This window comes from Gobius niger (assembly GCF_951799975.1).
Source record: "Gobius niger genome assembly, chromosome: 2".
Classification (NCBI taxonomy): domain Eukaryota; kingdom Metazoa; phylum Chordata; class Actinopteri; order Gobiiformes; family Gobiidae; genus Gobius; species Gobius niger.
Genome location: NC_136853.1, coordinates 33,707,803 through 33,720,867, shown reverse-complemented (window position 1 = coordinate 33,720,867; position 13,065 = coordinate 33,707,803). Strand labels below are relative to the sequence as shown.

Below are 13,065 nucleotides of genomic sequence, written 5' to 3'. Positions count from 1 at the left end.
TTGGCTGTGTGACACCTCATTTGAAAGCTAAGACCCACAAAACTGACCTTTTTCCTCGCGCTGTTGCTGTGTTGTGTCACCTTTTGTATGTTTTTTTTTCCTTTTCTTTTTTTTTTCTTTTTTGTCACATTTTTGTTGAGATTTTGTGACATTTTTGGTTGAATTTTTGTCACATCTTTGTTGAGTTTTTGTTGAATTTCTGTCACATTTTTGTCACATCTTTGTTGAGTTTTTGTTGAATTTTTTGTTGAATTTTTGTTGAATTTTTGTTGAATTTTTGTTACATTTTTGTCACATTTTTGTTGAATTTTTGTCACATTTTTGTTGAATTTTTGTTGAATTTTTGTTGAGCTTTTGTCACATTTTTGTTGAATTTTGTTATTATTTTTTCTAGCATTTTTTGTTGTGTTTTTTTGTCCGTGTTTTTCTCACTACTTTTCATTTTTTAGCTTTTAGATTTGCGTAAAGCTCGTTTGAGGCGGGACTGGTGGCCCCTGTGCTCTTCCAGAATGGACATATGGCCAGTCCGCCCCTGTTTACAGGGATGAATTGATGAATTGTGCTTCTATTAGTGAATGCGACCTAAATCAGTAGGCCCTGTAACTTCACCACCTATGCTGTGCTATTGCAAGTTCTCTTCTATTATCATACGTTTTACAAAGGTTAATAAGAAAAAAAAGGCTGCACTATTGTTATTTTTTAGCAGTGACTCTCCTATTGATAGAAGAAGATTACTGTAACAACTGCGGTTTGCTCCATCAAGTTTCCTGCTGCACTGGCACAACCAGGAAAATAATTATTTGAATACATAGAATAATGTAATACAGTGTAACAGGCCCAAGTAGTATATCCCCATCTATGCCTTGCCTAGGTTATATCTTCGGTGTACACAGTAATAGCCTATAGCAGTGTTTCCAGACCAGGGGTACGGGGACTGAGTAGAATTGCGATGTTTTTTTCAGTAAAAGGTGTGATGTTGAGAGTTATTTAGCTTCATTTTGAACACAACACACTTTTAAATACTGAACAATCTTTGTTTAGTCGGTCACTTTGTAATAATATTGGCAAGCTCCTCGAGGTAGGGGTAGTCAGAGTATAAATGGATGACCCAATCATTTACAGGAACTTTTGTGCGTTGCTCAGATAGCGGTGCTCTGTCCCTACAAAACAAAAACAAGTTTGACATGGTGATCTGAGTAAGCTCCAAAATAATTGACCAGCGAATGGGAAAACAACTCATCCCTGTGTGACTTGTTTCATGTGTTGTATATAAGTTTGATGTGCTTTTTATGTGTTTATGTTGCTTTTGTTTCATGCTTTCGGTGTTAGACTTTATTCCCCTCAAGGGCAATAAATGCTCTCATTCATTCAGTATATCCTGGCTTGTGGGGTATAGCCTGTTTATCCCCTGGGTAAACTCTGGCCTGAAGCAAACTGTCTATCAGCCATAATGGGCAATACATTCAGTTCGGCTGAGTCTGAAAGGCTTAAAAACTCATTCAAAAGTCATTCACAGATGTCAGGTCACTAGGTCAGCAGAGATCATCCCTTACGCTCTACAGCACAGGTTCCAAAGGCTGGAGTCGGGGCCAAGTGTGGAACTTAGATCATCAAGGTATATCTGAATGGGCATTTGGGATAACTGGATAGGGGTTAGAACACAAACAAGACTTGAGGAATGCTGCCGTAGCTTCATTTACTGACAGCAGATGGTAGGGAGGAGTGATGGAAAATCTCTAACAATAAGATCTGAACCAGTGTTTCTGGGAGGGGAAGACAGGAAGCAATAAAGGAAGGAAATGTGCTGTCAGTTATTCATCTGCGTATGCACAAGGCTAAATAGTGTTGATAATAATAACAACCCAAAAGATTTGTTGATTCCCATATTCTTCATTAAGTATTTTGAATATTAAAGGAATCAACATCCCATGCAGGTTTTCAGCACATTTCAATTGTTAGGGCATAAGTTGTGGTGTTAGTATGATCCAACTTTGCTAAAACTATTTTACACCTTTGACCACGCAAAATACAAATCATTGTCAGAATATTTCTAACTATTAACTTGATGCGGTTAGCGCTGTGTTCGACCTGGTGCTGCACATGGAAAGCCAAGCATGTGGTGTGTGAGAACTGAAAAGAAAGAAATGACATGCTGTATTTTACGTAATGTGGGCTGATTTGTTTCAGTTTAATATTTATTTCACACATTTAAGTTTAACACAGGCGTAGCTGCTTTATTACAACACCAAAGACTGTAGAGCACTAGGCCTATTTCTCAAACTCATGGGTATCGCACATGCTGCCTCAGGTGGCGCTCAGGTTATCTTTTGTCTATACTTTTTAGTCCTTTTGAAATACTTAAGTCATGGTTAATTATATTTAGGACATTTTAGCCCTCGTTGAGACCAGATTCTGCCAATTTTTTAGACCTGGTTTGTTATTGGCCGGTTTAGATTTCACGGCGATAAGTTTCAAAGAGCCATTTTTTAAAAAGGTGCTACTGGTACAAACACTCGGACTATAAACACTGAAACTCCTCAGGGCTGTGTACTTTCCCCTTGGCTCTTCTTCCTGTGCACAAACTGCTGCACCTCCAGTCACCGGTCCCTCATTGGGCTCATCTCGGATGGTGATGAGTCCGCCTACAGGAGGGAGGTGGACTGGCTGGCGTCCTGGCTCAGCCACAACAACGCGGAGCTGAACGCCTAGAAGACAGTGGAGCTGATCGTGGACTTCAGGACAGACAGCCCCAGACTCCTTCCGTTTCCTGGGCACCATCACCCAGGACCTTAAGTGGGAGCCAACCATCAGCTCCCTCATTGGCTGATTGGCTGTAAGCTCCCATCTCTCGAGGACCTGTTCACCACCAGGAACCCGAAGGCGTGTGGGTCAGGTCACAGCTGACCCTTCTCACCTCAGGCAGGAGGCTACGGTCCATACAGACCCAGACCCCTTGCCACTTGCAGTTTTTTCCCCTCCGCCATCAGACTCATGAACCAAAAAAATGACCCTATAACTCTGTATCACTCATGAATGTAATCTGCTCTACTGCACTATATGGTATGTCCACACTTAGACCCGCTGCTATCACTTAATACACCTAAACATCTGTGAATACAATCCCGCTGTTGTTCTATGTCAAATTTCTGTCGTCTTGTCATATTTTACTTTTTATTTATTCATATTAATATTCTTTATGCATGCCCTTATAGACTTATAGTTTTTAAGTTTGTATCGTTTATTTTTATCTAAATTCTGTGTTATATGTTCTGTGTTGCACGATTGTACCGAGAAAGATTCCTAGTTTCTATTCTGATTCTGGTAGGCTACTTACTTAGTGTAAAACGTTTGACAACACTGTACTCTACAAGACCATATACTGTAAAACATAAAGACTACAGTCCTTAGGCGATTACTCCCCCTCGTGGAGTGCTGTTAAATTACAATACTGGCTATTAATAGTGTAGATAGGTTTCGATTTCCAGACGTGAGAGAGTTATCCTTACAGATCACGTGTTTTGTTGACTGGCTGGCGTGTTGCTCTCTGCGCCCAGGAAGTAGCCTGATGGAGACGGTGGTTTTAAAGTATATTTTGGACAATCAGGGAGCGGTGGACACCTCTGACCTGTTCAACCTGTGTGACGCTGACACTCTGTCGGAATTGATTTGTAAAAATGACAAGTTTTTGACGTGTTTATTCAACGGGACACCGAAAGTTGTGGTGCGGAGTCCAGTGAGTCTGTGCTGGCGCAAAGGATGTCCAGGCTGCGCGGGCCTGCACCTCTGTAAAGGATTCTTTCTCACGGGGTCATGCCAATTTAGCTCAACAAGGTAACTCACCTAAGCGTTTGTTGAAAACTTTCCACAGTAAAAAAAAAAAAAAAAAAAAAGAAGTAGCAATGTGTGCATTAAGCAGGCAGGCCAGGGGTCAAGGTGCAATCACATGGACACAATTTACCTGAGAGCGTCACTGTGCATAAAACCCTGGTGCTCACTTTTTTTTGCGAGTCAAAGTAAAAAAACAAACAAACAAACCTGAGGCACTCAAAAAGATGAGTAAAAGCCTTTATTTTACATAATAATAATACAACTAATTTCATTTAAAAGTCAATGTGTTTCGGCTCACAAGTAGTTAATTTGAAGTATCTGCTTTCTTGTTTGTTTTCTCATAATTTATGTCACCCACGTCTGTGTATTTTGTTATTTTTTTATATATATGTATTACAAATGATTAAGATTATAGAGCATGACTGTTCACATCATAGTATTGTCTAATTGTGTCGCAGGAGAGGTTGCATATTCTCCCACAATATCCTCTCAGACTACAATGAGAAGATCCTCAAAAAGTTTGGTCTGGAGACCCTGTCCAGGGCACAGCTGTGCGTCCTCCTGCTGCAGAGCAACAACAATCTACTACCCTGTGTATGTACAACTAAATGAAAGCACATTCATAACATGTTTATCTCTCACAGCCTCAATCATTGAAACTAAGTGTGGAGTAGTAGCCTAACTTTCAAGAGTTTTAAGGTTGAAAAAATAACAAAACCCCAGAGAGGTGCATATCGTGTCCAGATCCAGATTTATGGACAACAGTAACACAAGTTCACAAATTCAGAGAGGCTGCTTTCAGAACTCTTTCCCATATCTCTCTTACGCACACAAGAAGTTCACCGGTATTCACTGAGAATCCATCCAGCTCATATCTAATCCTACACAGTGTCTGGGTCAGATTAACTTTAAGATTCTTAAACATAACAAGGTTATAAACAAATGAATCTGGACATTATCGTTGATATTGTTCATATTGGCTTTATGTGTAATGTACTAATAGTATGCAAGAGACCCCTAATTTAAGTCAAATTTCTCTCGGGAGTTCAAAAATAATGAAAACCTATACATGTTTACCTTACTCTTAAAGGCACAGGCCACCGTTTTTCCATAATGAGATGTGTTCCTTCCTACCTGAGCTTAGACAAGTTGATACATACCTGTCTTGGTCACTTCTAGCTTCACCCCATTTGGAGCTATAGGAATACATTGGGAGAGGCCAAATGCTACCAACATCTTTGGTCTGTTTGCGTGACTGAGAGCACACAGTTCTTCCATACCATACTATATGTTCTTACCTGAGCTTTGACGAGTTGATACGTACCTGTCTGGTCTTTGTGCACGCTCGTGGAAGAGCTTGGTCGCTTCTAACTTCACCCCGTTTTGGAGCTATGGGAGAGGCCAAATGCTAACAACATCTTTGGTCGTTTTGCGTGACTGAGCGCACGCACAAAGACCAGACAGGTACGTATCAACTCATCTAAGCTCAGGTAAGAACATATCTCAGTATGGAAAAATGGTGGCCTGTTCCTTTATTCAATTTTAATATATGACACATCAACGTGACACTTTTAACACTGGATAACCTTTGTGCTTGTGCTGTAAGTCAGTAAGTAAGTAATGGATCCCTTTGTTCATCAAATGCTTGAAAACTACAGCTACTATGTAGATAGCCTATATTACACTGACAATGCCATATTTTTACAGCACAATTTTGATGCCATTTAATCAGGTGTAAGGGTTTTAATGTGCATGGAATTGGGACTCAGTGACACGGGTGGTGGAATGGTTGTCTTATTTCTGGAAAGTTGCCTGTTTGATCTCAGCCTCCAACCAGTGCAAAGTGTCCTTGTGTTCTGGGCAAAACACTTCAGCCACCTTGCCTATACGTGAATATGGCGTTTGAGTCAAATAGTGGTTGTAACAGTTGTTTCGTTTTTATTATTATAATCATGTCATTATTATTATTATTATTATTATTGTTATTATTATTATTATTATTATTATTATTATTATTATTATTATTATTATTATTATTATTTCTGTACTGTAGACCTTTTTGTAAAGCACTTTGGTCAACAACAGTTGTTTTAAATGTGCTATATAAATAAATAAATTTGAGTTGTTTGCATAGATTTGTGCCCTCTGTCAGTCAGCCCTAGGGCAGCTGTTGCCTAAAAAGTAATAAAGAAAATTGTTGCTTCATTGTTATTTAACTTGGCACTTTTTTCTTCTCTCAAAGATTTGCTATAATTACAATAACCGCAATGGATGCGAGGACAGCTGCAAGAGACTGCACATCTGTGAGAAGTTCCTCTGCCAGGACTGCAGCTGCTTCAGGACGCACGACTTTCTCGCCCCACAGCCCTTAATGCTTCTGCAGGACAGGCGTATCCCAGCCAGTCTGTTTAAGTCTTTAAAGTCTGTCTATGCAAATAAAGAGGCGCTGCGATCCGCTGACAAGTCGGACAATCGGAGAAACAGGGGAGACAGGGGCAATAGTGGGCTGAGTGACCAAAAGGCAGTTTCTAATGATTTTGAATATGACAGCAGTCAAGGCACACTTAACACTGGCTTTGAGTCAAGCAGCAACAATTGGGGTAGAGGGTTTAGCCTTGGGGGCAATACAGGAACCAGGGGCAGAGGAGGTAGGGGCAGGGGCAACGACTCCCAAAGTGATGGGATGCTCTCTCAAACAGATTTAAGTCCCAAACACATCATTGATAAAAGACAAGGTCAAGGAAAAAGAGGTAACGTCATCATCTTGGAACTTTCATTTGAAGCTGTGGTGACAAACACTAAATTGAAATATTCCACTTTATAGATAAAACCGAGATCTGCATGTACTTTATCAAAGGGCACTGTAAACATGAAGGTACATAACTAATTATTGTTTGTTGTCATAACTGTAGTAGCGTATGTGTCATCGTGTGGACATGTGTCGACAGATCGGTGTTTCAAAGCTCATGACAAGATGCCGTACAGATGGGAGATCAACCAGGATGGACAGTGGACTCGTATGGCTGAGAATGAAAGTATTGAGCAGGCCTTTTGTGATCCTGCAAACGCCTATAGGTAAACAACTAGCGCTAATAGGAACTACTTGCCATAAATGCAAAGACTTAGAACTAATAATAGGTGTTTGACATGGGTGTTGCAATGTGGATAAAGGAATATGACTGTAATAAATCCACTATATTATCTATTATTGATATGACCAATTGGCTATGAATTAGCCTCAAGCTCTTACCCCAACCCTTGACTAAGTGCAATTTCTCCAGTTCAGCTTCTTGACCGAAGATGAGGCCTAGAGGCCAGAGTAACGCCTCATTTGAAAGCTAAGACCTAGCTTAGCTTTCAAATGAGGCGTTCATGACTTTTGTTGACTTTTTTGTTGCGTTGTCGCCATGTTTTGGCACATTTTTGTTTGCGTTATTGTAATTTTTTTTACATGTTTTTTTGTGTTTTTTGTCGCTCTTGTGCGTTTTCATCACTTTTTAATCGTGTTTTTGTCTCTTTTTGTCTTTTTTTGTTTCATCCTTGTTTTCGTCGCTTTTTGATGCCGAGATCAAGTGTCAAAATGGCAACGAAGACGAGGATGAATATGAATAGTCATTTCTGGGGGGAGGGGGGTGAATAGATATATCTATATCTGTATTTATACTTTATCTTCCTCAGTACCTCCTGTCCTCTTGTGTGTTTCGACACTATGAAGTGTGGAGAAAAGGAAGTGAGACGCCTCTCTACCATTAACTCTGTGCTGGAGCCGAACTTCATTCACACCACAGACTGGCTCTGGTTCTGGGAGGACAACGATGGGAAGTGGCTGCAGTATGGGGCTCATGTGAGTGGATGCATGTTCTGGTTCAACAGTCAGTTTTCTCTCTGTGAACTCTGGGCGACTGAGGCCCAGATGGTCGAGTGGATACACTGATGTAAATGAGAGTGTATATGAATGCTATATAAATACAGACCATTTACGCCATCGACTATAATAGGTTGCGTTCATGTTGTAGAATTGTGTTTCCCATACGACTCTATGGGAGAGAAAAAAGTTTTTTACAAATTTACAAAAAGAAAATATCCAAATGTTTTCCCTGATCATCATTTGACAGTGACTAGATTCACAAACGGTTTCTAATGACCAACATCATGCTCATGTTTTTGAATGTTGTCTCCACTTTTCGATGCCTTTATGAGGAAATAATTAGACCATGGTTCATATGTGCTGAAATAGAGGACTTTGAACTTTGTGACAATATTTGTTTCATGTGGATTGGCCCAGGAATTACAGAGAAATTAGCAATAAAATAAAATGAGCAATCTGCATTTTGAGTGTTTCCATGGTTACTCAGTTTTAAAGCATGGGCTCTTTGGAGTGTTGTGATGTCTCATGAATGCAACCTATTGTGTTATTGATGGCTTATTGAATCTCTGTTTATGAAAGGTGTAGAGCGTTGCAAAAATATTTACTCAAGTAAGAGAAATGTTATTTTAAAATATTCCCAAAACTACTCAAGTCAGAGTAAAAAAAAAAGTACTTGGAGAAAATGTTACTTGAGTACTGTGAGTACTCAGTAACTCTTTGAGCATAAATGTTTGGTTTATGTTCCAGTAATGACAAACTATGCAAAACTATAATGTTAAAATCTTAATACTTCCAAAGAAAATACCATAGAAGTAAAGAGTATAGATATAGTACAATACAATCTAATATAACTGAAGAAAGTCAAAATACAGCTGGATGATTTGGCCCAAAATCATGGATTTTTTTTTTTTTTTTTTTTTACTCAGTATGGTCGATTTTATTGGAAATAGTTTTTTTAGTGCTGATTTTTCATATGAAGAAAACTGCTCAGAGTCCAGCCCATTTATATTAAGATTCAAAATGGTTATTTCTGTTTTAAATGTGCCTTGTCTGCTTTTAAAAGCAAAACTTCACAATAAGCCATGGAGTAAAAGTGTTTATTTTGCTGTCTCCATATCCACATATTTAATTCTATTTTATTGTATAATTGAAGTCATTAATTTGCCCTTTGCTAATGCCCACAATTGGTTAAAGGTGTACAGAAGTAACAATAACCATGATAAAAATGGCCTAATTAAGTAGAGTATATTTAAAGTATTTTTACAGATTTTAACATGCAACCAATGTGATGTTTGTATCTTTCAGGCAAGTGTGCACGAGATGGCCAGTGTCTCCAGTAAACAGCTGGAGGAACTGTATCTAAATAACAACAAGGATGTGATCCAGTTTAAGGCTGGTTCACAGTTATATGAGCTCCGTTTTCAAGGTAGGCATGCAGGACATCATTGACTTTAAACATGCACATTTGTATTGACTGTAAAGGGTAGTATCCACATCTGATGTGATTTTAGATATGATTCAAACCAACATAAAGTATGGCACTAAGAGGATTTTGAGGAGACGCCCACGGTTTGTCTCTGCAGCTGAAGTTCAAACAAAGAGGTATAGATAACTATATTGAGTGTATATGCACATGCCCTGTACATGTGGTATTATATATTTTATATTAAAGTTATTCTAGGAAACAACCAGCCAACCCGACCACTTTTCCGGTCTACTGGGACAAAACACAAATTTCGCCAACTGAACACAGGGTACAAGAACATATAATATGACTATGCAAATATTTTATTGGAGTCTATATACTATAAGATGTGTGTTATTTCTATAGTGCATCAGTCTCCAGCCATCTCTTAGTGAATATAAAGAGATCCACGATCTATTCTGTCAAACAATGAAAGGTTTTGACATTTTGGAAATTGAAAGGATTCAGAACAAAGCTGTTTGGGAAGCCTTTCAGCTGTAAGTATTTGCGATACTGCAGTTGGTCCAAATGCTATCAGTTTATTATCTCTATTTATTTTTCTGTCTTTCATTAGACATAAGAATCACTTGAAAAACAAGAACAATGGGCAAGCAGTGACCGAGAAGAAACTTTTTCATGGGACCGATCCTACACATGTCAAGACCATATGTGCCACTAACTTTGACTGGAGAGTCTGTGGAGTCAACGGGACAGCGTATGGCCAAGGTCAGTCTCTGAATGAGATCTAAGGGCGTTTTCACACAGGCTCTAGTTAGCTTAACCTAAAGTGGCCCTCGACCTGAGAGCGGCACTTTTGGGAGCAACTGCCACTTTCATGCCTCCTTTTGCGTGAAGAAAGAATGGTTACTGTACACGCTGCATGACAGGACGATTGGATTACTACTCTGACGAGGCAAAATTGATCAATATAAATAACCCTGGTACGTCTCTCTTCTGCCCCTCGTTCTCTTCCTGCTGCACAGTAAAACTTTCCTCTCCATGTGACGATTAAGTACATTTCTCCTCGCTTCGCATGTCAGCCTCATTGTACTTAACCACGAGGGAGAAGAGTGACTGTAGTGTAACTGATAGAGAATAAACAATGGTGTCACAAGCAAAACATTCATTGGCTGAGAGTAGGCGCCTGAGCACCACAATCAAGGTTACAACAGAGATAGTATGTCTGTACAGCTTGACCCAGTATGATAAATAGCAATTTAATCATATTCTCTAACAGTAACATCAGAGAAGTGCGCATGTGTCAGCGCTTTGACAGCTTAATGCCCGTTGTCATGGGAATAAGTTCAGTGAACAGCTGAGTGTTGTTACGAGGCTCTGGTGCGAGCTCATGTGAACACGGACTGAACTAACTTTGAAGTAAATTCAATTGAAACTAGGTTTGTCTAAATTAAGGTCGACTCATAAGGCGCTCCAACATGTGTGAAAACGCCCTGAATCTAAAAGTATTTCAAAAAGAAACAATACAGATGTCATATACCAGTAATAGTGTAACGGTGGGTATATCCCGTTCTTTCAGGCAGTTATTTTGCACGTGATGCCAAGTATTCCCACAGCTACACCGGCACCTCTGATGTCCGGTTCATGATTGTGTCTCGTGTTTTGGTTGGAGAATACACCAGGGGGCGCTCTGAATACAGACGACCGCCTTCTAAAGACGGAGGGGATGTGAATCTCTATGACAGCTGTGTGGACGATGTCATGAACCCTTCCATCTTTGTTGTGTTTGAGAAGCAGCAGATCTACCCTGAGTATGTGCTTCAGTACAGCGAGAGGCGCCAACACACCATCTTCACGCCAGCAGTCTCTTTAAGAACAGTGATGACTCCTCCAGTACCTGTCACAAAATCATCTGCCTCTCCAGTTGCAGCAAATCCTTTAGTAACGAATCTGACCACAACATCATCCTTAACAAGTTCTGTATCCTCAAATGTTTCAGTTGCACATCTGACCCCAACACCCTCAACCGGTTCATCAAATGCTATTCTATCAAATTTGGCCACTACATCCTCATTTGTATCCTCAAATGTTTCGGTTGCACATTTGACCCCAACACCCTCAACCGGTTCATCAAATGCTGTTAGATCAAATTTGGCCACTACATCCTCATCTGTATCCTCAAATGTTTCGGTGACAAATCCAAGCACAACATTCTCAAGATCATCCAATGCTTTTACATCAAATCCACCTCCTGCAGCAACCATACAATTCTCACATCCCTTACAATATCCAACTGAAACATCCTCAACAAGTTCACAAAATGTTCGAACAAATCTGACCGCATCATCAAATCCACGCACGTTCACATCAGATTCGTCGTTTAGATTTGCAGCAACTGCCGGTTCTCTGGAGGCAACCGCACCTCCAACACCATCTCCAAGACCATCTCCAAGAAAAAAACAGGACAAATGTGTTATTTCATAAAAGGGACTGTCAAGTTTTTGGTATAGGCAATTCCAAAATCAAAGCGCTATTGCTTCACTGCTTGAAGGTCCCAGGCTCGATCCACGGACAGAAGGTCTGGGCACCTGATCTTGATGAGGTATTCCTGACAATGCCCCTGACACACTGGTTGAAGAATGGATCAAATGCAGAAACAAAGTCTACAAATACAAAATACAAAAAAAAAACATTGCTTAGATTTAAAAGAAATCAATTAAAACAATGAGTCAGCAATTAAAGATGCATTATGGAACTTTTTATGCGAAAAAAAAAAGAAAAGATATTTGTGCGCGATTTAGCTTTTCGTGGCTGCATGGGTGGTTAGCATGACATCTTTACTTTCGATCATGGTGGCCTCTACAGTTCAACAGGATCAAATGTTTTGTAGTTTTTTCTGATGAGAGGGCAGTGAAAACCTGCCAAAAACTCTAGAAACAATTCAAGTAAAACAAGTGAAGCTGCCCCACACATGCAGCTGCTGGGTCACTAAAAGGTCAAATATGCAATAATAAAAAGTTGTTTTTTTTCCACATAAAAAGTTTCATTAGGCACGTTTAACAGTTGAAAAAGAAAAACATTCCCAAAAGTCATGTCCAACAAGGCACAAGACTATTGTTTATAAACTACAAATATGTTTTGAACAGCCCTTTGTGTACCTTTTCCCTTTTCTTTTTACAAATTCATGCCATTGTTTTATCTGGGTGTTATTTTTAACTTTTAATTAAAAGGATTGCGTCTGCTTTTAGCTGAATAATTTCAAAATCATAGCAGTGCATATAACATAGCAGGCAATCTTTAAATAATAATAGTTAAATAATGATTTACAGACAATCCTAGCCTTGACTTTATATATGTTTTATATTGCATTCATTTTGGACCAACGTAATTGTATTTAAAGCAATGCATATGTACAATAATGCACTTAATTTGCAATGTTTTCAATCATAATCTATGGAGTGTCATGTCAGTTATTTTAAATGTAGCGTACAATGTTTTTTTTTTATTAAGTCTTTGTAAAACTGCAGCAACATGGAGAGCCTTAGCCAATAATTGTATTTAATTGTTTTCAACACTGATACATTTCCAGTAACTTTCTTTCGTTAATATAAAACTCTAACAATGATCCTCAGAGGGTTGTACTTCAATGGGCAAACAGAATCGGGAACCATGTAACTATGGTTCTCGATATAATCTGTTTTATAGATGTTTTTATTAATTTTTTGTATACTGCTGTTTTTATAATATTGTAATTGACACATTTCAGGTTAAACATTTTGTTCTTTCCTGCAATGTCAAATGTAATGAACCTAAACCTAGGGAACATGTTAACTTTGATGCTCACTGCGGCTGTGCTCGTGCAGTATGTTGTTATCCAGTATGAACTGTCAGCTGTATGGCTGTATGAAGTGTTGTGAATTGTACTGTTGAATATTCTATGTTAAAA

General features: G+C 39.1%; 2 protein-coding genes across 2 annotated transcripts in view; one reads left to right on the top strand and one right to left on the bottom strand.

The window, feature by feature from the left end:
- Window positions 1-13,065, bottom strand: part of LOC306983080 (chemokine-like protein TAFA-2) — a 219,454-nt gene that overhangs the window by 85,167 nt on the left and 121,222 nt on the right. The window lies entirely within an intron of this gene.
- Window positions 3,512-11,603, top strand: LOC306959358 (protein mono-ADP-ribosyltransferase PARP12-like; the record flags this gene model as incomplete). The annotated part of the gene is made up of 12 exons (XM_079551446.1): window positions 3,512-3,831; window positions 4,287-4,422; window positions 6,071-6,578; window positions 6,653-6,703; window positions 6,777-6,903; window positions 7,507-7,672; window positions 9,002-9,122; window positions 9,208-9,298; window positions 9,369-9,450; window positions 9,528-9,658; window positions 9,736-9,887; window positions 10,699-11,603. Exons 1-12 carry the CDS (start codon window positions 3,566-3,568, stop codon window positions 11,601-11,603), a joined length of 2,736 nt encoding a protein of 911 aa, XP_079407572.1. The 5' UTR covers window positions 3,512-3,565.